At 38.4% G+C, this 27,955-nt stretch overlaps 1 protein-coding gene across 4 annotated transcripts in view; it reads right to left on the bottom strand.

Annotated features, from left to right (window-relative positions):
* ITSN2 (intersectin 2) overlaps window positions 1-27,955 on the bottom strand; it is an 85,379-nt gene that overhangs the window by 26,242 nt on the left and 31,182 nt on the right. For 3 of the 4 annotated variants that reach the window (XR_014183515.1, XM_082047370.1, XM_082047371.1), the window contains exons 3-24: window positions 26,324-26,416; window positions 24,609-24,672; window positions 22,660-22,823; window positions 21,166-21,363; window positions 20,787-20,883; window positions 19,791-19,933; window positions 18,446-18,509; window positions 16,851-16,988; window positions 16,654-16,739; window positions 15,563-15,825; window positions 14,707-14,856; window positions 14,335-14,475; window positions 13,453-13,540; window positions 12,057-12,196; window positions 9,225-9,361; window positions 6,614-7,056; window positions 5,366-5,487; window positions 3,194-3,369; window positions 2,755-2,899; window positions 2,061-2,266; window positions 1,163-1,227; window positions 118-284 (exon numbers count right to left, since the gene is read on the bottom strand). Coding sequence is in view for 3 of the 4 variants with exons in the window: in XM_082047370.1 (XP_081903496.1) it covers window positions 118-284; window positions 1,163-1,227; window positions 2,061-2,266; window positions 2,755-2,899; window positions 3,194-3,369; window positions 5,366-5,487; window positions 6,614-7,056; window positions 9,225-9,361; window positions 12,057-12,196; window positions 13,453-13,540; window positions 14,335-14,475; window positions 14,707-14,856; window positions 15,563-15,825; window positions 16,654-16,739; window positions 16,851-16,988; window positions 18,446-18,509; window positions 19,791-19,933; window positions 20,787-20,883; window positions 21,166-21,363; window positions 22,660-22,823; window positions 24,609-24,672; window positions 26,324-26,416 (3,290 nt within the window). In the remaining variant the exon portion in view is untranslated. Of the gene's footprint in view, window positions 1-117; window positions 285-1,162; window positions 1,228-2,060; window positions 2,267-2,754; window positions 2,900-3,193; window positions 3,370-5,365; window positions 5,488-6,613; window positions 7,057-9,224; window positions 9,362-11,091; window positions 11,173-12,056; window positions 12,197-13,452; window positions 13,541-14,334; window positions 14,476-14,706; window positions 14,857-15,562; window positions 15,826-16,653; window positions 16,740-16,850; window positions 16,989-18,445; window positions 18,510-19,790; window positions 19,934-20,786; window positions 20,884-21,165; window positions 21,364-22,659; window positions 22,824-24,608; window positions 24,673-26,323; window positions 26,417-27,955 lie in introns of all 4 variants that reach the window. The other variant, XM_082047372.1, reaches the window with a different exon arrangement.

Genomic DNA, 27,955 nt, shown 5'->3' on the forward strand with positions numbered 1-27,955 from the left:
GCTTTGCTTTTCTGTTAAGCACATTAAAATCACTACCTAAGAGGTAGATATCACTACCAGTAATACAATAAAATTGAGAGAAGGCACCGTGCATTAATTCCCAGAAACAGAACTCACTTCTTGATCCTTTGGTCTGACGTAATTGGAGGGGAAGATGCCGGTTCGGCCGTCAATGCTCCCGGTCCACCACTCCCCTTCCTTCTGGGTCACCAGGATCTCCTCCCCTTCCGTGAAAGTCAAGTCACCAGGCTCAGAGCTTGAATACGAATAGAGCGCAACATACTCTGTGCAAACAGCACACAGAAAGAAGGAGACAACAGTTTTAGATTGGAGGATAAAAGTGTGTCAGATGCAATTCAAGCAATCTTTGATATCAGCATTCATCGCTGTGTTCGTAACACAGATCGTGTCTTCACAAGTTTGTGAATCGACCTTCCTACTTGCCTGATTGTTTTCACATCTCGCCTCGTGCTTCCGGCTCTGAATTACAGGATTTTGTACAGAGAGATGAATTTGGCATGGTGAGAGTTACTACCTGGTGATCATCCTGCTGTAGACCACAGCTTGAAAACTCATCTCTTGCATTAAGTATTCCACCCCACCTCTGTGTTTCACAGCAAGCATGTATGTTCGACACCTAAATCTGATTAAAACCTTTCTTTATTTGACTAACGCAGCAAAAATGAAAAAACACAAGTGGAATTGAAATATAATTGGGGAAGCATGGAGATACATTAGGTTAAAAGGCTTAGAAAGTGCTTCCCACAGTTTTTCTTTGCTTCCAACTGATTAAAGGAGAATGATCGACACTCAGGAGACCAGAAGTCCCTTCTCATGTCTGTACAGTACAGCATGAAACAGTACAAAACAGCAGGAAGAACAGCTTATGGGTATGAGACATATTTAAGTTTTCAGAAATGAATTAATGCTCAAGCAAAAGTCTTAAAAAAAAAACCCCAAAAGCCAGGCCTATGCTCAGTTATAAGCTTTACTGAAGTTCCTATTTTAGAATTCTCTTAACAGTAGCTCAACATCTGCACTGTCTCTTTTGGACAAACATTAAAAGACCTGCTCCAAAACTTTTCACATACTCAGGCTTATTCACATGCCATTAAGCAGAAAGAGACTGTATCATTAAGCAGCATATTAAATGCTGTCTTACCCTCTCCTGCTGCATAGGACTGTGTATTCGGCTTTTTGTTTACAGCTGCATAAATAGCTTCTGGTCTGCAAAAACAAACAACCAAACCACAACATTTGAGTAACTAAAAAGGCTGATCAAGAACAAAGCTCTTTATTAGGAAGAGAATAGGCTCACTTTGGTTCTCTCAAAGTTGATATTGCCTCTGAATTAATTGCAATGACTTCCCTCACTGTCAAATTGTGACAGGTATTACTGATATTGAAGATATGAATGGCATCCAAGAGCACACCACTTAAAAAGTAATGTGATGAAAGATGTATTTGCAAATTATGCTATCCAAAAGAAGCACAAATTAAAGATTTTGTCTAAATTCCCTCATTCTAGAGAATTTCTAAGAGCTTTTATCATAACACATGAAAAGAACAATTCACATACAATGGTACAGCCCATCCCAGCAGAATCCAGACTCTGAATTATTACCTGGAGAGTTACCTTGCAGCATTAGAACAGACATAATCATCTTTTCAAGTAAAGAAAAATACACTATTTTTGCAATATGTGCCTTACAAGCTTACAGTTCTTAGTAGGTCAATTAGAAAGTGGCACCTTCAGAGGCAGAAAGAAACTACACTGCAAGAGATATGACTCAGTAATGAACCAAAACAAAGTCTGGCACTTGATGAATAATCAAACACCACTGATTTTCACAGCACTCAGCCTTGGACAACTGCCTGTTAACACAGTAGTGAGCCCAACACCACTCCCTTTGCCAGAATGAAATAATAGAAGCCTAAAATGGCACGGTGTAAATTGTAAACAGTATTTATATTCTGCACTTTAAAGCACTGCAAGAATTTTGCACACTGAACCACCTTTTTTAGTAAATGAATAAAACAAAACCAAAAGTCATACTTACTCCTCTTTCTTGATTTCACTCCCAGGTAACAGCTTGACGTAAGATTTTGGAAACCAACCTCTTCCTCCATGTACCTCTCCAAACCACCAGTTTTCCTGCTGCTCCAGGACAGTAATGATATCATTTTTTGAAAAATTCAAGTGGTTATCTTTTTTTGCAGTCCAAGAGCAAAGTGCTTGTGCTTTTAAGTTCTCGACAGGTTGCCCCTGTTAAGACAGAAGTGGAGATGTTGACTGACCACACTATCCCAAATTGGTGCAAGTGTTACATGAAACCCAACCAAACAGCAATGTATCTTTTAAGTGCAGTCTAAGCAATTTCATTCCTAAGTGTTGGCTGAATAATTTGTTGTCAACATTTTACATTGCTCTGTATGACCTGTTGACTCAGGAACAATTTCTCAACTCTGTTTCTTATTTGCTAGAAATAGCTTGTGTCTAATTAGGGGTGAAAATTATTGTAGAATTATGAAACATACGGCATGAGTCTTCTTGATCATTGGTCCATGGAAATACATGGAATTGCACCAATGCATAGTAGTGGAGAATTCAGACTAGTTTCTTCATCCTCTAGACTAGTCAGTGCACTCAGTATTAGAAAAGCTGTGGTTTCATTTGTTTTGCTTTGGGTTTTGCTTGTTCATTTTGAATCAATTCCATTAACAACAACCTAAAATCCAGAAAGTTCCTCATACCTGTCCATGAACGGGTGAAACAGATCCAGGGGACACAGTGCGAGTAAAAGCTGATTTCTGTTGCCACGCTGTATTAACATTCAGGCTAGAAAAAGGTATGTTTTGGTAATCAGATTCTTCTGTGGATTTACTTGGGGAAAGTGGTCTGCAAATTAAATACAAGTGTATTTAACACATCGCAATTTTTATTTCAAAAGTACCTCAAGCAGAGTAACTTCTTTTTTTTCCCCCTTAAAACATATATAAGCCAGATATACTGCACAATGCAAAGCAGAGTATCAAATACTTAAAAATTCCAGGCTAAGACTTTCAGGTAGGTTCTTCAATAAGTTTTCTGCATATATATTATAAAAACAAACACCAAATGAAACTATTTAGCATATTACGTGTTAGCTAATTGTAGAAAAAGCTATTTTAACACAAACATGACTAAACTCACTCTGAAGCAGCTGAGGTAGTAGATAAAGATACTGTAGGAGGAAGTAAGGCCTTCTTAGGAGATAAAGATTTTTCTCCCTCTGGTATTTTTTCTACATAATTGGATGGAAACCAACCAAAATGTCCTTGAAAACTCCCGTAAAGCCAACCAGGCTCTCCCACAGTTTTTTCATCAACCTACAGAGAGGAGGACAAATACAAATAAAATTAGCAGCGTGAAACAAACAGGGTTTCTAATGTGTCAGCACCCGCTGGCACTCTGAACTGAACAGCATGGGCTGCACTCACACCAGGATCAGCATTTTCAGTCTCTTCCCTACCGGAACTGAGCTGATTTTGCCCTATTTGAGAAATAGGGTGATGATGCAATCGCCCTACTTTCAGCCACAGGTGGAGACAGGCCTCCAAGTCATTATAGTCCTTCAAATGGGCCCCAAACATGCACATTTGGGACCATGGACTATACCTGGAGCCGTTGTGGTTTGCCAAAAAACTACAATGCATTGTGTTGTATTTTGCCAAATGTGCAGACAAGAGGCAGCGGCTGGTGAGCCGGACAGCACATGAAAACAACTGCTGCAGTTCTGCTCACAGATATCACTGTGTCATCTGACTGCATCTAGAACACATACAAAACTTCTGTTATTTACTATACAATTAAGTACGGAATTGAATCACAGAATCACTGAGGCTGGAAAAGACCTTCAAGATCATTGAGTCCAACAATTAACCTAACACAGTTAAGTCCACCTCTCAACCATGTCCCTAAGTGCCACATCTGTGTCTTTTAAACCCCTCCAGCAATGGTGACTCCACCACTTCCCTGGGCAGCCTGTTCCAATGCCTGACAACCCTTTCTGCAAATTATTTTTTCCTAATATCCAATCTGAACCTCCCCTGGTGCAACTTGAGGTTGTCTCCTCTCATCCTATCACTTGTTACTTGGGAGATCAGTACCCAGCCAAGAGCATCCTTAAATATTCATAGCAATACTGAAGTCTCCATTATGCTGCAAATTAGTCAAAATCAGCTAAAAATTAGCAGCTCATCAAATACTATCAGCTAGTTAGCTCAGCTGAGGTTTGAGGTATAAGAGGAGAAAGAGGAGGCAGTGGCAGTGGCTGTGAGATTGTTAGTGAAATCACACAGTTAATTATGTCTGAGAAGGAAACGAAACCAAAACCTACTTCTCTTTGTTGTCTCTTCCATGCTTCATTGGTTTGAAAATATAAACAAATGATTTAACTCAAACTGAAGCCTAACACTTAAGTGCTTTAATATTTTGTACCACATTGCTTCTTAAATTCTTCTTTATCAACAACTTATATTATTTATAACCTGAACAAGGAACCATATGCACTTTTATATTAGATACATATATATTAATTGTACTACCATAGCTGTAAATCAGTTTTCACATTTCCACCTGAATGCACACGCTTTCAAAAACATGTTAGCAGACAAGGGATATGACATGAAACAGCACAGATTTCAACTGAGAAGTCAGAAGATATTTCCAATATTTTGGTCCTGCTGTGATGTTATAGACCTTATAGACGGCAAATTCAGCTGAATCCAGGGAAGTGCTACAAAGAATAGACGCACAATAAACTACTATAGATGTCTGTCTGAGGAAGTGTTACAAAGGACCAGCCAACAAGAGGCAGAAGTCTACGCTAACAATACATTAGATTCAGAAGAAACTTTCACATCTACTTGCTAAGTAACAAGTTTAACTTGAATTGAAACGGCATTAATATTTTTGTCAATTTATGTAGCCATTTATGGATCCATTTTCTACATTTCATATTTCAAGTAGACACTTAAATGCCAACCTGCACACGTACAATGAACTGCAGCAGCTACATAATTCTTGATGAACTGAATTTAGAAAGTTTATGTTTAGAGTTCACTACTGTTATTCTAAACAGGTTGTCAACGCCTCTAGGATGTGTAAGATCCAAAGAAAGATTTTAGCTGAACTAATCCTAAATTTACATTTAAAAAACCCCCAACAAAACAAACAATAAAAATAAATAAAAAAAAAAATCACATTTAAATTTTGAGTAAGTCTTAAAATATATCAAAATAATGCTTTTGACACTTGGTGTATCTCCAGGCTGGGGAAACGGGGTTGGACTTTTGCAAGTTAAACATCAATGGCAAATCTTACCTGAATTACATCCCCAGTATTAAAGCTCATCTCATCGTGATTCCTCGCTTCAAACGGATATAAAGCTCTGTAATTTACCAAGGCAACTGAATTTCTAGACTCTGATACATTAACTGCATTGCCTGTAAAGAGAAGAAAACTAGTTACCATTTTGATACAGCTGAAAGAAATGCACTTAGTTGCAGCTCTGCCATTCTATGTAACAGGTATGAATATAAGAACAAAACTGTTCTTGCTCCAAAGACACTATGCATGTATCAGAGGAGAACACAGCTACAACAGCTGATGGGACGCACACCATGCAAGAATTTCACATGCTAATCATAGTAAACATAACAATAAAATAAATGCATTAATGTTAATTAAAATCAATGCAATAAAATGCACTGGAAAAATGGTGTCCTTATATTCTCATCTCATCACACCACTCTGGCTAAGCCTGTGCTTTAATATAGTCTTGTTTAACACAATTATAATTTTCCAACTGAAAAGATACCACCGCTACAAGTGTTCAGCAGCAGTTGTGAAGATTTTACTTAGAAACCTGAACTACCATGATTTCTATTTTCTTTGCATCTAAGTTCTCCACACCTGGTACTGCTAACAGTGAATGTTTTACAATGCATAACTGAGGTGTGCGGACACCTTTCAGCACTGCCATAATATGGTTCTTGCTGAACTCAGTGATAAATGTGGCTAATAAAAACCTCTGAGAACTAATGAAGGATGGAACTAATCAAAACTGCCTTTAGTGAAAATATTGTTAAATCAGTATTTTTCAAAGTCCCACAACTAAAGTTAGGTTGACTTCAGTTCTTTACTTTTTAATAAAAGACATTGATTAAAAAAGAAATAAACTACATTTCAATGTTAATAAATCACTTTGCTGAGCATTACCTGCCCATCCACTCATCATTGAACAAAATTCCTCCATATTAGCATTCTGCTTTAATGACAGAAAGCACAGGCCTTAGGAAAAAGCTAAAATATTACTGTTTCCAGCATCTGTGATTTGTTGGCCATGATCACTGGAAGATTTGTCATCAGAGTTATAGGTGCTGAAAACTAACAGAACTAAGTTAACAGGATGATTCTTAACTAACTAAAGACATGGAACGTTGCTGTGGCTTGGGTGTTTTCAAATAATATTTTAGACAATAAGCCTGTCATCGTGTCACATTAACAATAGTACACGTAAAGAATGAAAATAAGAACCATTAAAGCAAAAATCGAACGGACTAAGATTACCTTCATTTTTCCAGGGCGGCTTAAGACTTTTACCCTCTGTTGGTTTCAACAGATCTGCAAACTTCTCATTTATGTTTAATTTAGAAGTGCGTTTCTCCACCTCCTGAGAGTTGGTCACTTCTTTTATCTTCTTTATTTCTGTGTTCTGCTTACGCCTCTCCTCAGCTTCTTTTGCAATTTGTTCTAACTTTCTTCTGTCTTCTTCCAGTTGCCTCTGCCTTTGTTTTTCTGTCTCCCTCAAGATTGTGTCTTGCTTTTTTTTCTCCTCCTCTGCATGAAGCTGTTTATTTTCCCTTTCTCTCATCAGAGCAACTGCTTCTTCAGCTTTTAGCTTCTCTTGAACTTTTTCCTGCATTCGTTCTTCCTCCAGTCGCTTCTTTTTCTCTTCCTCTTCCCTTCGGATATTTTCCTGCCATCGGTTCTCCTTCTCCCGTTTTGCTTTCCTGAAAGAAAGGAATGGGAAGTAGGAGAATATTCATATAAAAATAATGAGATTGTGTTCATAGAGTACTCAACTGCACTTGTCAGTAAAACTGAGTCTACGATACTGATCACTCTCCTCATGAGTGCCAGTATATTTCACATATAAATAACAAATGGATTAAAATTCTTGGTATAGAAACAGTCCCATGGAGTTACTTATGCAGTGTCTCCATGAGCTCTTCTGCTCATCTACATCCTGACGAGCAAGAAACGATCTGATAACTGAACAAAGGTGGTTTTAAGCTGTCTGCCAAGGTAGTATCCAAACCTCACAAGTGGAAATGAAGATTTCCAAACATATTAATAACAAAATTTCACTTCGGTGTATTTACAAAAATAGCCTTTGCATACTGATGTCTGCTGCTTTAATTTTTTGCCTTCAGCAGTCGTAATCAGTTCAACATGCTTATCCCCGCCACAGCCACACTCTTCAGCAGACAGAATCTGCAAATCTGGCTGTATTCTCTGAAATCGTTCAGATTTTGTCCTGTGCCTCATCTCTCCGAAGAAGTTATTATCCAATTCAACACCTTTCAAAATCATTATATGTTGAGACCTTTCTTCTGAAAAGAGTGGACCTGTCCCTTTGGGCCGCTGTCTGAAGAGGTTATTGAGGAGGGACCAAGCCTGGATTGGATATTAGAAAAAAATTGGATGGTAGGAAAAATTTCTTCACGGAAAGGGTTGTCGGGCATTGGAACAGGCTGCCCAGGGAAGTGGTGGAGTCACCATCCCTGGAGGGGTTTAAAAGGCATTCAGATGAGGCTCTTAGGGACATGGCTTAGTGCCAGAGCCAGGTTATGGCTGGACTCGGTGATCCTGAGGGCCTCTTCAACCAAAATGATTCTCTGATTCTATTCTATGATTCTAGAGGAGACCACTTCATCAAATCACTGTGGGAGGTCCATTGATCGGATGGTCATTTTATTGTGTTTTCAAGCATGTGACAGCATCTAACGGGAGCTGTGCAATAACATTGTTACTCTATCAGATAGCTATGCTGAACAGAAAAATTAACAGGACATTGTTATACATACAGCATACAGCTCTCTTAAAGGGACTGTCACAAATTTTACGAAATTCCAATCATACTTGTAGAAAAGCATTGCCCTGAGTTAAGACCATGAATCAACAAACACCACAAGGCCACTAGCTCTGCTTCATTAAAAACAGTCAAAGCGAATATGAATAATTGAATATCTCTCTCAAATTCAAATGACAAAACACAGCAATTCTCTGAATGAGAAGGAAAGTCAAGACTAGTACAGGGAAGCAATTCCAGAGCTGAGGACTCCCCACCCAGAGCACCCACTGCCTTTTCTCTGGCAATGATTTAATCCAGGGCTGCTAAACGGGCAGCTGCTCCAGAAGGTCTGGAGAGAGGAAAAATAGAGTGGTGGCTTAAGATGGCCAGAATCAAACCCAAGAAACTTAATCAATGAAACAGGAGAAAATAAAACTAGTTGGGAACAACACCATGAGAAACCAAGAGCTGAGGACAGTAAAAGTTTGAGTGCTTGATACCAGGCTGGGATGAGCACAACCAGGACCATAAATGTGAAAGGAAGATTGTTTCAAACTTATTTTAATGTTTGCATTGTCCTCCCTAAAAAGGAATCAAATTTAAAACTCAGAGCTTGCTCACTCATCCAGCTTTCAAGATCAACATATGAATTAAGCAGGCAATGACCCTTCTGTTGTCTGAAGTATCAATTTCACAACTGAATATACGTGACAAAAAACTAGTAACTACTCAGTCAGAAGTGCTTGTAAGGAACTAGGTCAGATCTTTTGAAGGCCAGCAAAACAGAGCAGAAAATATAAGGAATTTTAAATGTATGAGTATTATCTATAAAAGGAGCTAAAAATTTTATTAGCAAAAGTGACTACCTGCTTTATCTGAATTACAAGTTCTTTTTTTAAAAATGAAGATAAAAACAGATTTGAAAGAGCAATTCAAACCATCTTATATTACTGGTACTCCACATAAAATGTTTTCTCTTGGGCAACTCACTAGGATGCATTCTCACTGATTAAGCTTCCCTTTTAATATAATCACCATCTTAAAAGTCATCACAGCATTACTTTGCTTTAAAAGCTGCAACGCTGATACATTCAGACACGGTACCTTGCAGCCTCATCTTCCAGTCGCTTTTTCTGTGCAAGTTCAGCTCTTCTTTTTTCTACCTCTCTTATTTTGTCCTGTTTGATCCTGTGGAGCTGCTCCAAGGCTAATTGCTGCGTGCTGTAACTTTCTCTCAGGTCCTTAGGAGGAAACACAAAGTACATATAAAAAAAATAAAGCCAGAAAACCATCCAGGCATTTTAATGCTTTGTGAACCAAGTTTTAATACAAATGGACAAAGTAATACTGAGTTATTAACAGTCCTTGGAGGTCACTGTAAAGAAAATCAAGTAAACAGAAGTATTAAAGTGGCCGGCAGGTTTGCAAAGACTTTGGCATAATTTAGGGTTTCAAAAAGCCCTTAAAAATCATACACCTGTTGGAAATGGCAAATACAGAGAAGGAAAAGGGAAGATACAAAACTGAGTGTTCAAACACAACATTATCCAAGGACACAAAAGGCAATGAGGTGTGTTTTAAACAACTACAGGACACATCAGATGAGTACGCAGACTTCAACTGGAAGCCAACACAGTACCACAAACCTGAGAAACACGTCCCTTCAGTGGGGTGTTTGCCTTTGCGATGAATAATCAGTCCCTTATTTAAATCAGAAAAACTTTCTAAAAATATCCAGCAGGCTTGCCACTGTGGGAAGCCAGAGCCTAAAGACACTACCTCGGATTGCAGTTTTCCTATATTTGTAAACTCCACAGTTTTACTCTTTTTCTTTAAAACACATCTTTCCATTCCTATTCCATCTCCCTCTGTTAACAATCTTTTCCACAGCAGAAAATCAGCATGAATCTTTAAGATAATTAAATTTACAGAAGAAAACAAATCAGCAATAATGGAATTACTTTAGATTGTACTTCACCATATTACAGAACACCTGTAAGATACACTATTTTCTTCTCAGGAATGCTATGGATACACCCTGAGCAATGCAACAGGTGTACCCTGACTTCTCACATCTAGTCTCATAAATGCAAATAGAGCAGTTAAGAATGATCTATTCTCACTACAATATGCACCTCTAAGAATAATCATGTTGCCTAAGAGATGCTGTGCCAGACAATTGACTACTACTTTTCCCCAAACATATTCAGCTGAGAATACCTTTTCTTCTCATTTTGCATAGAAACTGAGGATCACTATGGAAACAAAATCGCATTATAAAAACTCTTGTATCTCTGATTTAAGGACAGAATAACCCTTATGCAAAAGGGAAAGGCCACTTAAGTAATTCTGAGAACAATTTATGTGGGGGAAAACACAGCAACAAAAAAATAGAAGTCAGATTTTTTGGCCCCAGCAGACAAAAGCAGTGTTGAGGAAAGACAGCGAGTAGGTTTTAGTACTGGGTTAATCTGGAGGCTTAATAGCATTGTGTTTGCCATGTCATATGTCATATTCTGGGCATCGATGCTATTTCTAGACTCAAACTCGACTGGGAATTCATAAACGTGACTCAGAGGCGAAGATGTATGGATACAGGCACAGAGAGACAGGTACAGAGCAACAGACGGAAAGGTGGGAGAAGACACCGCTCCCATCTAAGAAAATATTTTTTTGGTTGATGATACCATAGCCGAAACGAAAAATATCTGGGTAAACAACTGAGTAAACATAGCCATTTTATTTCTTAACATGTTATCACTGTTTTGCAGTTTGGTTTTCTAAGCAAGTAAGAAAACGTTAAGTCTTTAAGGGGATGTCAAAGCTAGCAGAAAGAAAAAAAAAAAGAACCTACTGATTTTATTTTAGGAAAGTTTATTTAATAGAGGTTGTACATCCAAACAGAAAGGGTAAGCAGAGAAAAAGTGCGAAATAATTAAAAACCAAAAAGAGCCAAAGATTAGAAAATAACCTTAAGTAAGAGGAAGAGGTTGTTGAGACAGCTTAGCAGAGACAAAAGGCACTGAAGAACAGAATCATCCATATTCTCACACTGTAAGATAAGGCAGATAAAAAGCCAATTAATCTTTGCACTGTATTTTGAAAAACATATTTTAGGGAAAACTAAATGGTAGATGCAGCCACTGAACACAGCAAGCCATGCAATAAACAAGTAATTAAAAATGCTTGTTCTATGTAGTCATTTTTTTAAAAATAAAAGAAACTCCTTAGAAGTTTACAATTTTTTCTTCATGTTCTTTTTATTGGAGAGTGCAGAGCCCTCACAATGGCTCAGCATAAATCCATTACTTAAGAGTAAAGTTCACATCAGTGCCACTGGGAGTAAGCTGGTATTAATAAATGGAGTTAAGTGTGTGCATGCTGCCCTGCCTGAGAGCTGTGGGCATTTTTAGGGAAACAAAACCACCTTCAGCACCAGTGGTCAGTATTTCTTAACTTCTACACAAATAAGTGGTCTATGCTTACTTTTAGGACAACATCTAAATCTGCGATCAGATCCTGCATTATGTACTATGAAATCCTGTATTTTGTTCAATAAAAGTTAAATGTTCAGTCCGCAATTCAAGAATTGTAGCAAATTTAACCTCAGTACCATAATAACAGAATTTATAAGGGCCTGAGAAACTTCAGTTCTAAATCAACGTGAATTCTAGCAGCCAAAAGTTATGAGTGAGCAATAGTTGATTCATGCAAAGCAATGATTAGCAAGAGATTCGAATTTTAGTACATTATCAATACTTTAGAGTGCATTTTTGTTACTCCAGGACTTCTGGTAATTCTTATTTAACATTGGAAGTCGGGGAAAGTTTTATGGAAGCTTGGTAGAAGTGCCACCGATCTTTATGACTGGATGGAGAAATCAAGATACTGCTTACCAGCGTAAGACTAAGTGTAGTGTTTAGATAATGCACGTACCTTAAGCTGACTGTTAAATGCATCCATTTCAGCAAGTTTAGAAGCAGTTTCTTTCTCAAGGGCATCTAGTTGTTCCTTGAGTCTTTGGCATAATTCTTCCTTTTCTACGGACTTCTTGTGCACTGAACCAAGTCCTGTGCCTGCATAAGGCAAGTCAAGCAATTTTATAAGGGTTTCTGTTTTCACTCCTTCTTTTATTATTTTCCTAATATACTATACACACGCTCCCAACCTCTTTCCTCACAAGAATTCCTTGATTTACCTTTCTCTTTGTATACAGCACAAAGAAGAAAAGGCCCCAACACCTGAGACATACAGGCATTGCATATATATACACAGCACAGCTCCGGCAGCCTCAGCGCCGCTCTGCGGTACTCGAACCCTGGGCTCAAGCGATCCGACAGGCTCTGCCTCCCTACACAGCTGGGACAACAGGCGTGCGCCACCGCATCTGGAATATTGTGTCCAGTTCTGGGCCCCTCAGTTCCAGAAGGACAGGGAACTGCTGGAGAGGGTCCAGCGTAGGGCAACCAAGATGATTAAGGGAGTGGAGCACCTCCCTTATGAAGAAAGGCTGAGGGAGCTGGGTCTCTTTAGTTTGGAGAAGAGGAGACTAAGGGGGGACCTTATTAACGTTTATAAATATATAAAGGGTGAGTGCCATGGGGATGGAGCCAGGCTCTTCTCGGTGGCAAACAATGATAGGACAAGAGGTAATGGGATCAAGCTGGAACACAAGAGGTTCCACTTAAATTTGAGAAGAAACTTCTTCTCAGTAAGGGTGACAGAGCACTGGAACAGGCTGCCCAGGGAAGTGGTGGAGTCTCCTTCTCTGGAGACATTCAAAACCCGCCTGGACATGTTCCTGTGCGACCTCACCTAGGTGTTCCTGCTCCAGCAGGGGGATTGGACTAGATGATCTTTTGAGGTCCCTTCCAATCCCAAACATACTGTGATACTGTGATACTGTGATATACATATATACAGAATAATTTGCAAGTTGTTTTTTTTTTTTTTAATATCAGACCAATTCATAGCAAGTTCCTCTACATAGGGACTTTAGTACGATTCGATGTAAAAAACAGTGTAGATTTTACATAAATTAACTCTCTTGGTTTTATGTTACCAAAGGAATACAAGATGTAATAGTATCTGTAGGCCATATAGTCTGCGTAAAAGTTTCAAGCAAACTCTGTGCTTTCTCACAAAAATATATTTGTTTGCCTGTTATTTAGAACATGATGGAAATAACGGAAAGCAGATGACAATACTAAGATGGCACTAACTCAAAAGATACAAAAATTAAGGTGTGATTAACAACTGTGTATCCTCAGCCTTTTTTACAAGTGATAAAAGCCAGCAACGCAAACCAGAGAATTCATTTGCAGGCACTTACTGTGAGTGTTTTCAAGCTCAGCATTTTTAATTCTTTCACTTAACAGCTGTTTTTCAGGAACTAAATAGGTTAGTTTATTCTGATACTCCTGTAGGTTTGAAGAGAACATAAGACATTTTTAATATTGTTTATAAATCAGTAAGTAAAAAGGGTGAATTTTCAAACATAACTTCAACTCACGTTAAGAAAACATAGATGAAAGTTATCATTATGGGGTGGAGGAAAAAATGACTTCCACATTCTCAATATAAACACTATTAAAAGTGAATGCTTTTTGACCCCAGAACATTAACACAGTTGAAAAAAACAAAAACAACAGACATGCTAAAAGTGTAAATATTATCATAAGAACATTTGGCTGCCCCAAGCCCAACATCAAACAGTAACTGGGACACACAGGAACATGAAAAGAAGTTTCCCTGATGTGCAGGAGCATTACATAAAAATATAGTAGAGGATGATTTATAATAGTCAACTGCTTTGAAATAATTCATGTTTTGCTATTCCAAGAGAGAAAAAAAGAGCATCAGGGTAATTCAGCCCAAAGCCCAATTTGTTCTGCATACAGAAAAATATTCCTCAAAAAATCAGTCTGAAGCCATAAAACAATTCATAATTAAAGAGAAGTCACTATTACCGGTTCACATACGCACAGCTGAAGTTTTGACCACTGTCCTCATTAAACTAGGAGCTTGTTGTAGTACATGTCATCATTTCTTTAACACCATATATAAAATTTAAAACCTCTGCAATGTTGATGGCCTTGCCGATTTCTTTTCTCCTCTGTAATCAAACCCATTCACTATTCCTCCCCATGGGTATGAATTATCAACAGCATTCCTGAAACGCTGAATAAGAAGTAAAGGACACAAAGTCACATACCTGAAGCTGTTGCTGTAGTTGCTTGACTTCCATAATTCCTTGGTCATATTTCTTATCTAATGCCTCCAGCTCACTTCTCCGAATTTGCTTTTTGCTTCTAATATCTTGCAATCTGCCTGAGATCTGCTGATGTTTGTCCGTCTAGAAGGGAAGTAAAAGAAAAATTATACCACATACAACAAGTAACACTTCTCCACTAAATCTGTGGGCAATTAGTTCATGATCAATTCTTCAAAACAATCCAAAATATCTGCTTTAGATTGCTCATGCAAAGCAGGGTGAAACTCCTGGTGGGCCACTAATGTAGATTCTAAGATTTGCATACTTTAAAATACTGTATTTCAACATGTGTAGTGCAAGTTTCTGTCTTACCAGGGCTTCTAATTCAAGATTAAGGCTCTTCTTTTTAGAGGTCAACTTGACAATTTCTTCTTGTTCTCTGTTACGTTGATTAAGAAGTTCTTGGCGACGAATTCTCTCCCATTCCAACCGTCGCTGGCGCTCAAGTTCTTGTTTTGCTGCCTGCAGAAAAGTCACATTACCTTAAATCACAATGGAGATGCAGAACACGGAGATCATGATTTAATATAATGTATTCTATATCTAAATAGCGTAACAGCAACACATCAAGTTGTCTTTTGTTAAAGTGCTCCTATACACTTCAGCAAAGAATGGAGGAAGCAATCCTGTAAGATTCTTCATGCCATGCTCTTAACTCTGGATGAAGAAAAGCTACATAATTCAGACAGAAAACCTGTGTATCTTAGAGGACTGCCCATAAATGAGCACGTTGATTGACATTACTCATAACCTCCTTCAAGTATTTCACAGAACTGCAAAAAAATATACAAGTCTTATGCATGCGCCGAGACACCCAGTAGAAGCAAATTGGCTCAAGTTCATCTGTCAAAATATAATCAATTATGAATTCAGTACAATCTCATTCGGTACACATATTTTTGCAGAAATCCAAGAAATTTGTCCAAGGAAATCTTATCTGTCCTATGAAGCATCTGAAAACTTCAGTCTACTCCAACACTTGATTCATTTATAATAGACACAACGTTTTCAGACAGAAACGACGTTCTCTCTCCAAGACAACATGCCAATGGCCATGTGAGGAGAGACAACCAAAGCCAGCATTCCAATCCTGAACACTCTGTCAAGTGGATACTGTAAGCATGTACACATTCCATAAAGAACTAAAAAATAACTTCAAGAAAACAACCTCCCGCCTTTCTATTTCTTTCCTTCTTTCTTCTTCTCGTTGTCTTTCCAGCTCGCGCTGTCTCTCCAGCTGCCTTTCCATTTCGAGTTGTTTTTTCCGTTCCTGCTCCTGACGTTCCCTCTCTCGTCGCTCTTGTTCTTCTCTTTCTTTCTGAGCCTTACGTTCAGCCTCTCTCTGCTGCTGTTCCAACAGGACCTGACGGCGTTTTTCCAGCTCCATATTTCCCCTCTCATAGTTGGCTTTCCTTTTGTCCTCAAAAGTCACTAAAATAAGGAAAGGTGGTTATTTCTGTCCTGTGCAAAACATTCCTCTCAAACAACAAAAAAGAATAGTTGTAATTTAAAACTGACCATGAAAACTACTTGAATTTTAGAGGAAACATAAAATAACAGCTTTTGTATGATAGGAGAAGAATGTCTTCTGTTAAACAGGCTTTCCACTGTGCAAGAAACATTAACACAGAGAAAGAGCTTAGGTTTTAAGGGTGTTCCCTAAGAGCTCCTGGAGGTATAAACAGCAGAACACAAAACAGGATCAAGCTCAATTACTGCAATACAGGATAAAAAGAGATAGAAAGGAATGATTTAGGCTCCCAGCAACCACCTTTCCAAAAAGAGAGGCAAGTTGTGTCTTGCATGCACAGAGACCTTCGCTGGTAGCATGAGGGAGTCAAGAGCAGAATCTAAGTTATGCACAAAATGCATCTGGTTTTCAGAGAATTAAACTACATTGCAAGCCCTTGTTTTTAAAGTGTCCAGAACAAAGTAATGCCAGGAACTTTCGACTTCAAAAACAAATTGCAGTAGCATGCCAGTATTTGGCCATGAAGGATTTCTTTTCCAAAATACATTATTAATCAGCACATTTTTCCTTTCCTACAGCTAAAAATAGCCCTATCTCTGCATTCTCAATTTTATTAGATGCAATAAGCTGGCTACATCCACTTAACAACCTTCCTACCATCCAAGTTAAAAGGGATCTAGGTCCTGAAATGAAGCTCCCTAGGGATTTGATTATGTCTTCCACTTCCTAAAGGTTTCAGTGCCCTTTAAAGACAGCTGTATACATTAAGAACGTGCACCCTGTTTTACCTGGTTGTTTTTTCTGTGGCTCCTCCTCTTGCACAGGCTGGTAAGATGGCAGAGTTCCATTTATATTTTCAGTGTACTTTCCACTCCTGGAGGTGAAAAAAACCAACACACTATCGTTAGAGAAATAACAGTTATTTTCTTTGTTTAAAACACCTCAGTTAAAAGTATATTATGCTTCACTGCCCTCAGTGATATACCTGAAGGAAGGCGGAACCAGTTCAAGGGGCAGAGTTAGTGGCAGAGGCTGCCCGGCCTTGGCCATGTCGGTGAGGTGCATGGCCAACACAAACTCGTCAGCCTTCAGCTGCCCGTCTCCATCGATATCAGCCAGTGACCTGCGGAGTTTTAACAGCAATCATAATTACAACCAAACATCGCAATCACTCACGAATGATAGCTGAAACAACTGACTGTAAAAACCATTTTAAAAACAGAGAATTCCTGTGACATGTTCTGGTGAAAATAGCTATGATTAATAACAGGAATTGATACAATTAATGATAATTGATTAATTAATAGGATTAATAACATGAATATGAGGAGCAGTTGAAAGAACTGGGGCTGTTCAGCCTGGAGAAAAGGAGGCTGAGGGGAGACCTTATCACTGTCTACAACTACCTGAAAGGAGGTTGTAGCATGGAGGGGGTTGGTCTCTTCTCCTGAGCAAGAAGTGACAGGACAAGAGGAAATGGCCTCAAGTTTCAAGTACCAGGGGAGGTTTAGGTTGGATATTAGGAAAAAATTCTTCACAGAAAGGGTTGTGAGGCATTGGAACAGGCTGCCCAGGGCAGTGGTGGAGTCACCAACCCCGGATAGGTTTAAAAGGTGCTTAAACGAGGTTCTTAGGGACATGGTTTAGTGCTAGAGTCAGGTTATGGTTGGACTCGATGATCCCAAGGGTCTCTTCCAACTGAAATGATTCTATGATTCTATAGTTGATGAAGGAAGATATCATTTTGTTTAATAATGTACTGCTATTCAGATGTTTCCATAAAATATAAAAAAGGACATGAACGGTTAAGAGACATCTCTCTATTTATTGCACCACCAAGAGAAGAGCTGGGAAGATAATCAAGACTGTTTTTAACCAGCTCAAAATGCTAGAAACCACTTTTTATTTTTTTATTATTATTTTTTAAAGCAAAATAAAACATTATATAAAACGACATCGAATTCTACAATGTGAACCTTTGCATAGAATTCTTTCTTCCCCTTGTGTCTCCTCGACAGGGCAGGGAAGACATGAGATGCCCCAGAGTACCTTGCAATGGGTAGGAAAAGGATCACCTACCCCCCTTAAGGAGAACACACAACCATATCCCCAGCCTACAAAATGTTTCCCACACAACTGGAGGAGGGGGAGAACTGCGAAATGTTTCCAGAGATGCAGGCAAGAAAGCAGAAACCTTTCTCAAAAAGCTGTCTATGAAGATACAACTGCAGGAGTGTGTCCTTAGACTGCATTTGAGTGAAATGCTTAATAAAGTAACTGTCCATTAAAAAAACAAAGGCAGTTTAAAAGCCCACTAAAACCAAAAAGGAAATGATAAAACAACAAAAAAAAACATGCCTATACAAACCACAGTGAAAAACAAAAGCAGGAGATGATGAAATGAGATTTTTATTATGTTCATAGACCAGCACTATTCACACATAACAGTCCTCTTATTACAGTAATTACCATGAGTACAGTAGAAAATACTGGTCATTCGTTACTGTTTTATTAAATAAAGTACGTTTCCTCTCTTACCACCATAAACTCGTTGATTTCATAATCAGTTCCAAAACTTACCAAATAGTAGCCAGCTGAGTCTGTGAGAGATTTGATTGCAGAAGGGCATTCCTTGCTTGAAATCCTTAGTGAAAAGATAAAAGATTTTAATAAAAATAAATACTTTGAACAAAGATTCACATGTAGCAAAAAACAGGTCATGAACTGGGGCATGTTTATTTTTAATATTAATCTAATCCATTTTCATCAGTGGCTAACAGTTGGCATTACTTCCAGGCTTAATGACAGGCATTACAACCTGGACACAATAAAAATGTAAGTATTCTTGTGTGCTTTTTTCATTCAGAGCACCTAACCGAAATACTGACATGAAAAATGGATATTTATGGTAATCTCCACAGCTGTTACAAAAGCACAGCTTGAGTGAGCATGCTGAAAAGCTGTCAGCTTCCCTTTGATAGCAAAAAGCCATATACCTTTCTAGGCAAGTTGATGAAACCTTCAGCCCAAAATCAACTGAAGACGACAAAAAGCATTGAAATCCTTTCTTAAAAAAGAGAACTGTTTTCCTTTTTTTGTAGGCGAGGAAACTGAGGTAGAAGCTTAGTCAATGCTTATTCAAAATGGGAAATCTAGTAAGCTAGAAACATACATACTGACTTTACATGTACAACTGCTTGGCCAGCGCTCTGCTCGCTGCATTACAGTGAGTAATCTAGTTTTATAAGAACTTTCATAAAACTCTACTCTTTTATTAACTTTGGGTGAAGTCTTTTGAAACCACCATAACACTGTGACACAGCACAAATGTCACTGAAAGTCAACAAGGAATGACTCCCTTAAATTACCTTTGAAAAATTCCAATCAATGACTGCAGTACTGCAGTGTCTTTCCCAAACTGTTTTATTTGAAAAGACAAAAGCCCAAATATCTAAGCAATTACCAATATATAATATACATAGGACCACATGGCACAAAAATGGTGAGATGTCGCCCATTTTGGAAAATCATAAAAAGAGAGTTTCAGTCCAAAGAATGATACTTGAAAAATGAGTGCTGACTTTGTGGAGCTCATTTCTGCATTTTTAAGGTTCTCAGGCTCTTCTGGTTCGATCCCACCACTTCTTCCCTTCAACTACCCAGGGAACCTGCTGCCTCCTCAGGCCACTCCAGGTCTAACACAAAGCCCAAGTCAATAAACTGCTGCCCATTTCCATTTCTTGGCTGACTGGAACCAGTAGCTGAAACCTGCTCTCTCCTGCATAGGTCTGAATAGCAACAATTTCAGCTTTTATTTCATATAGAAGTCAAATCCCAAGCTTGGATTCCACCCCTCAGCTTGTGATGCCCCCACAGGGAGGAAACACTTCTGGTTTTCCCCCTCCATATCAAATGCCATACTCACCTGATAAATATCCACTCATACTTTTATCAAGGCTGTTAAATTTCTGTCTGTATTTTAATCTGGAGGCCTGAGGAACTGCCCAGTCTGAGGATACAATCTTTGGTGAATTCCCTGCTAGTGAAGCGCTAGAGGATGAATTCGAACTGTAATACAATTTTTAAATAAGAAAAAAAAAAAAGAGAGAGAGAGATAAAGAAATAACTCTTAGTTACTTGGCTTAATAAACAGGCATTGGAACAGAAGATATATAGCATTGTCTGATAACATGAAACAACTGCCACAAAGTTTTACCTCTGCTAACTTGCTATAAATACTTTTGTCACTAATATCAAATCTTACTGTGAAAGTAGGGACACATATCTAAAAGGAAACTCTTGAATTTAAGATCCTATTCCCTTGGTACCACAGGGACTTCTGCCACATAATTCATCGGTCCACCACTGCAAAATATTACTATAGGAAAACATCTCAGCTTTCACAAGTATGTTTACAAGGGCTGTGAAGCACTGGGCAGATGTCGAAGGAACTTTAAGAGTGATGCAAATGAATAATCACAAGCATAAATAGTTATTTGGTAAACTCACAACCAAAAGCAGCTTCTAAAGCTGCTAAAGCCACTATATTCCACTTGTACCCATTCCTTTTAGTAGTGTCAATGCCAGACTGAACAGAGTTTTCCAACTCATTCAGTCTCTGCAGAACAGCACTTGATGGATTGTTTAGTTATACCTATAAAACTTCTACCTGCAACTCCCAGCATTTTCCCAGCACCCCGACTTTGGAGATCAGACAAAACCAGGTGCATCCAGCCTGCCTTGTTCAAGGTAATCCCCTATTCTGATAAGTAAAAAGCTATTTGCAGTGTTATCCAAGGCAATAAAGTAAAGAATGTTGATATAAACAAAGCCTTTAGGGCATGACGCTGGAATTCCTTTGCACGGAGTTAGTTTTGGAAGGCATACTACTCGAGTTTAAGATGAAACTTAACTTTCATACCTGCTAGATCCTAAATCAATTAGTGACTGTGCCTTCTGCATACTTGTACCACCAAACCCTCCTGCCATGGGACCTAAAGAACCAGTATGAGGCAGTGCTGAAACAAAGAAAGACCAAAAACTGTAAAGCAACCAGGAATAAGGTAATGCTTTGTAATAAACACTCAAGGCTCTACAAGAAGTAAGAAAAGCTAATCAAAGCGTTGTTTTTAGGATTAACTACCTAGTTCTGATCTGACAAATGTGAACTTTGGAAAAAAGTAAATTTTTTTTTTTTAATTTAACTCGCATACAAGTATTAGCATTTCTGCCTGAAGTTAGCTATAGAGAAAATAAGATTCACAATTCTGAACGTGAGTATTGCACTGTACAATACTTACTTGAAGAGAAAGGTACGGACAAAGGCTGCAGAAGGCTGGATGTTCCGTTTGGCAATGAGGAGGTACTGATGGAAGGCACCAGGGGAGCAGAGATAACCAGAGGAGGAATGGAAGTCATGGAGGTCAGAGACACGGGAGCTAATGGTGTGATCGTAGACATAGATGTTGGCATGGACAGATTTGGCATACTACCCATTCCTAGAGCAGAATCCAACAATTCAGGATTTAATATTGCACAGGATCCAGCAAGAAATTGGCTCTATAATGCTAGGCAGAAACTACACAAAGCAACCTCTGTCCAGAGACACACAAGAATCTATTTTAACTCATTGTATAGTATTTACTCTTTTCCTGAAGTTTAGACAAGATAGCTCACAGAGGAAAATATACTGAAGAACAGGATTTTTTAAAAATATATCTTTACAAGCAATTAATTCTCGTGATTGATTTAGCTAGTATTTCAAAAAGGAATAACATCTACGCTTATATAATTGCAGATATAACTACTTCTTCAATAAGCCTTTCTACACCTGGCGCCTGAGAAAAAATTACAACACAATGCAAACATTGTGACAATCCTTTATAGGGAAAAGCTGATACTGTTTCTGAACCAAGCTTCAGCCTTGGAAGAATCCATAGAGGGGAAAAGTCCACACTTTAGAGACTCCTGTCTAGCAAATGGTTTCATTGAAGTGAGTAAGGGCACTTGAATTACTGGCTGAATCTTGTGGAAGACACCAGTATGTAGATGCTGTGAGGGAAAGTTAATAAGAAGTAATCATATGCCAACCACAACTATCTATAAATGCATGCACTTGTATGTAAGCACACAAAATTAACTGATGTGCAGATGTTTTAAATCATGTGTGTAATTAATATACGCATACATTAACTTTCAGCACAGAAGTTTGCACTGATTTTGTAGTTCAACTGAAGTCATTATGTATGTTTTGCCCTACAAAACAACAACAGACACGCACTGAAATCCCAAAACCCCATCAGAAGAGGAAAACAGGTTAAAATAATTCTGTTCAATTTGATCATACAACCAAAAGATACAATCTGATTGATTTTGAAAAAAATATTTTAAAAGAGTGTTCTACCAAAACTTTGACATTTTACTAAGTTTAACTTTAAAACCCCTGAGTATAAATAGGTGAATGAGTAGGAGGGAGACAAAAAGAGACCTTCAGTCCAAGATGAGAGCCTGCAAAGCAGATGGCAAATGTGAATGGCCTCCGTGCACCTCATGTCAAAATTCAATAGAAGGTTTTTCTTTATTATTAAATATCTTCAAAGAATGAAATTATCAAATATGTCAAGAAAGCGACTTTGTGAATTTCCTAAATCAGAACATCCTTAAGGTGGTGTGGTTTGGTTTTTTTACTTTACTGATTCATTCAACTGTCATGGTCAGTTTAACGCTTGTATTTGGCTGCAAATAGGTGTGTTTCTTCACCTCTGAGCACTATATAATTATATATTCATAAGTACCAAAGCGAGCTGACATTAGTGGTGAAAATACTGGAGTTTGTTTCATGACAGGAGGGAGAACTGCAGGCAAGTGCTGTCCTTGCAGTTTCAGCTTGATGAGTTTCATGGCTATAGAGAACTCCTGTTGATCCATTTTTCCATCTTTGTTCAGGTCTGATAGCGTCCTTAAAGATAAAATAAAATTAAACTTAAAAAGCCCACAAGCACAAAATGTAAAGTTAACTTTTTCATTTAATGAGAAGCTTTTCTATGAAATTTATTTATTGTTTTTGTACAAGAAAACTACAAACTTATTGCAACCATTTGTAGATGATTTTTTTTTACAACATTCAAACCCTCAGCAGTTTGCAGAGCTTCATTCTTCTCGTTTGCCAACCTACAGGTATTGAAGGCCAACCTGGACTTTTAAACATAATATTCGCCTAGTTGTATTAAGTATAATTCACTTGACAATCTTCTGCAGAGTTCAGTTTTAAAACTGCTGTATATTAAATACTTCACAGTTAAGAAAGCAGGGAGACATTTGCAAAAGCAGCAGTCTCCTGCTCAGTGGATACTCTTGTTAATACATATATACCATGGCTGTGTGTCTTTCTATGCTACTAGCCAGACTGATTATTTTAAATTAATGTCTGGTAATGTAAGGCATTAATACAAGAATCTGAAAGAGGAAGATGCAGAAATCTGCTAAAGGCACTATATGCCACTGGGAACACTACCTGAATTCACAGATACTGGGGGGTTTTTAAGCCTGATATCCACACTGTCTTCCTTTGACACTTATCCAAATGAACTTAAATACAACAGGGAATATATGCAATGGTGCGTACATGAGCAGACAATTTCTGGTCAGACAGAAAATATCAAATCTTATTACTACTTAAACATGAAAGGACCAGGCACAGGAATGCAAAAGAAAAAAAGAGGAAAAAAAGATACTTATTATTAAGCTACATTTTCCCTCTAATTCTGTTATTATTTAGTATAAAACTCAAAGGCCCTGTGCAAAAATTCCCTTACCACTCTTTTCTAGGCACTTCAGGTGTCTGAAGAAGAAACTAACCTTGCATTCAGTTAGTTTCTTCAATAGCATTTCACAAGTGAATTGTTCTTAATTATTATAAGTCCCTCCTCAGTGCCTTTTAGCATATATACATCTTGATAACGACCAAGTACCCCAAAGTGAACACAGGATTCTAGAGAAAACTGAGGAGTTTCAATGAAGAAAACATCTGTTTCAAGTGTTGCAACCACCACATAACATGCTGCACAGAACAGCACTTTTTCCAGTTCCTGCATTACAGCACTGGCTGGTATCTTACAGTGTATTATAAGTGACCTTCAACTAACATTTTCTGCGGCTTTAGACTTTTTCCTATCTTCTACTTTCAGTGTATTTTCCACTCCCAGTTTAAAAGCATATAATTTTTCCCACACTTAATCTTATTGTCATTTTTTACTGTTTACTAGTATTTCAAACATCATTTAATGCGAGATCTCCAGGAATTCATTAACCCATTATTTACCTCTTTTTCCATGCTATTATTTACAGTGCTTTTTTTTCTACTTATTATTACTTAAAATCTAAAGACAATGCTTAACAATGACCTTTGTGGCAGTCCAACAGACACTTCCGTCTACGAAAGCCTTGCAATTTATAATCGCCTTTTGTTTCAACCAGTTACTATAGTTTAAAAAAGGCTGTGTCCAATATGATCCAATTTGAATTAACATCATAAAAAGATTTTTAAAGATTCTGCTTTTTAATTAAGTGTTGGCACATATACGGGCTCAATCCTTCCTCTAAATTTAATAAAATTAAAACACTGATTCAGACAACACTCCTACTTTGACTGCTGAAAACCTCTTTTGAGACAACACAACATTCCAAAGATTGTATTTGAATTCTACGCATCTCCTATCTCAAAAAAAAGTAAAGAATACCTTACCATATTTCAGCAAGGACTGAAGCTGGCAGACCTGACTGCAAAAAGAAGGTACGTGCTTGATCACCTATGAGAAAAAAGACAGACAGACTTTTATACTACAGACATAGCTTTTCAGAAGACCTCAGCCCTCTGTCGTGAGATAGATTTGCAAAAGGAACCAGCGTGCTGGATGCCAAACCTTCCAATTTTGTACCACCTTCCTCCTTCCCTGGTGAGAGTGATTGTCAGAGGCTCGTGATATTCCGTAATTCTCAACCTCTGCTCTGAGAAGTGATTTCAAATACCTATGAAAATCTTTAATAGGTCACAAATCAACAGCTGCTAACAGTTTAAGAGATGCAAGATTTAAAGTAGTGAAAACTACTGAAAATTTAGTCCTGACCCAATTACTTTTACAGGAAAGGATGAGCATGCTATTTATTTCCTTCTCCTTCATTCAACCTAACTTGAGCCAGGAAAAACTGGAAAAATACCATGCTCTAAATAATATTCTGTTCTGTCAGAGAACATTCATTTTTTCAGTATTTCAGGAAGGGAATGGGAACTGTCATGTAATTTCCTACCAAGTTCCACAGCAATTGGTACTGATCGTACTGCTGAACAAATGTGTGTTTATACTTACCTTCAAGTGAATTAGAAATGCTTAAAGCTAAGACTTCAGGTTATTCTTTCATCTGTTTTTTCCCTTATATTCATACACAACCTTTCATTTTAAGCACTTGCCAAATAAACAATGCAGCCTGCAGATGTACATGCAGGTAAGAGCCCCGATGGGGCCTACAGATAGTTCCTGAGATTACATAGATTTCAGCTGGTGGTAAACAACCACCTTCCAGTGCTGTTTGGCCAAAGCAGGAGTTATGTATCATTTAGCCAGATGTGTATGCTCCAGACAACTTCTCACTCCCTCCTCAGTCCTTTTTGGACCAAAAAGAGGAAAAAAAAAGAGCGATGGAGTCATCAGTCAGGGTATCAGCACACAGGCAGGCAGGTAGGAGCGATGAGGGTTCGTCTTTAGTGCCGACACACACACAAAGAACAAGGCATTCTCAAATTAAATCAGTGAAATCAAGTCTTTTCTTGACGTTGCAAGTGGATTCCTAAATTTAAAACCTGCAGATTCTGAGGTGTGCAGCAACATGACCCAATTGTTTCAGAGAAGCAGTGGCTGAACACAGATGGAACTGACAGCAGGCCGTGGCCAAATGCCATTAGTCTATGCAGAACTCGCTGAAAGCCCAAGGGTTAATAAATTTCTAGCAGTCATTAACAAGGACAAGCTGTTAGCAGCTCTCTCCCTGCCTCCTCCCCTAGACAAAGATATCTAACAGTATTCTCTAACGCTGCTCAGACAGAGAAGAGCCACTTCTGGTGTCTCTGGCGTCACTCGTCACAATAGCTGCTCTAAGTGCTCCTTGGCAGCCTCCCATCTGAGCACAGATTTCGCTTGATACTCTAGTTTATGAAACTAGACAGAATGTCAGCACGTAACTGCTAGCTGCAGAAGTGACAGGGTTAATAAAAGAGGACTCCTGTGCCAAACTGTAGCCAACAGCTTGTAGAAGTTTAGTAATAACCCGTAGCCGTTTGCCATAAGGGTATGGTTATCAGTCACACAGCAAAGGGCTAGATATAGGATGTAGTTTTCAAACAGTTTTACAAAGATAGTTATGTGTACATCAAAGTTAATGTGTAATGCAGAACCTCAGACCAACCTGTAATGTAGCCGCCTGTGGGTTTAAGGCTGTCAAACTGCTTGTCATGCTTGGCCCGCTCTTCAGAGGTGATGGCCCATATGTTTGGACCTCCTGGAAAAACAAAAATAAAAAGAAAACACTGAATAACCAGAGTGAAGACTAAAAATAAAGCACGTCACTTGCACAATAAAAACTTGGCTTCTCAAGAGACAAAGTTAGATCAAGACACACCCAGCTCCTACCAGTTTGGCAAGGACGTTATGAAACACAAACCTGCTTCCCAGATGTGCGAGTGCCAGCTGAGATTTGACTGCATTGCACTTGGCTTTCAAACGAGCTCTGTCGTCCCCCAGAGCTGCTGCAAAGCAGTTTCCTGCTGCTGCTGATTGTTTGCAGCCCGGGCAGGATGCATGTTTCTCAGCATACCCTGTGTGAACCAAATATTCCCCTGGTTCACCGGTAAACAAATGGGATTCAATGTCACTTCAAGGTTCTCATACAGAGGGCGAATGTCCTACAGCTGCCAAAGAGACTTGAGCATCTCACCAATACTCCAAAAACAAAACTGGGACTGCTAACAAAAAAAGGTTGGTTTTGTCTGACAAAGGAGTAAAGTATAAAATATTACAGCCTCAAAGCAACAAAGAGAAATTGCAGGGAATAATCCGTGTTTACAGAGCTGTGCTGATATACCAGGCAGAACCAGAGTGACTTTCAGAAACGCTCCGACCTGCTGTATAAAGGTCAGGGTGTGTGTCCTTTGCAGGAAAAGCAGTTTGCCAGAAATAATTTGCTTTGGCTTTTAAGCAGGAGGAAGTTTTAGTTGGGAAGCTCTTGACAAGAATATAATTTTTCAAGTCAATGAATGCAAGAATTAGCAAAAATTCTGAATAGAACACCCCCCAAAACACCTTTAAAACTACATTCTGCTCAGCTTTACCACTTCCAAAGAGCTATTAATCTGTTATTCAGGTATTTGTATTGCTCAGGAAAGACAGCCAAGGTAACAAATAATCCTTCTAATAAGATGTTAACAAGTTACTTTAAAAACCACAGCACTTTGAAAGGAAGTTACTACAAAATGCTTCCCCTTTTCCTGCATAAACCTAATTTCAAAGCCTTGAAGCTACAAAATTTCAAGAACTCTTTTCACTAGTTTTCCAAAAGTAATAACTAAGCCAGCAGACTGCAAGCCGACATACATGCCAATACACACATATTAACGATGTTAATCACCTCTTGCCTGTGTTAATCTATATATGCAAACACATATTCCAAAAAGACCTAATGTCACCTCTTCAAGGGAGCCTGTTAAGACCATCATTCTCCCTTCACATTTATAAATTGGATTCTTTCCCCCTGCTGCTTAATTGGGAAATATAAAGAGTTAAGAAAAATATAAAGCAAAACAAAACAAACCCACTCAAACCAAAACAGAAACTCACTGTGGATACAGTGACAAAGATGATGGGAGTGCATTAGGATACAACCTCTAAGTACTTGAATCTGGAGTTTCCCTTCCCTCTCACAGCATCTATTGGGGTTTTTTTTGTGTGTGTGTGTGGCCTCAATTAAACTGTCTTTACTACAGACTGCATGCAAAACTTCACTTCAAGACCCTCGCCTTGTTAATTCTAATTAAAGGAGTCT

Source organism: Streptopelia decaocto (assembly GCF_964273445.1).
Source record: "Streptopelia decaocto genome assembly, chromosome: 3".
In the NCBI taxonomy this organism is placed as follows: Eukaryota; Metazoa; Chordata; class Aves; order Columbiformes; family Columbidae; genus Streptopelia; species Streptopelia decaocto.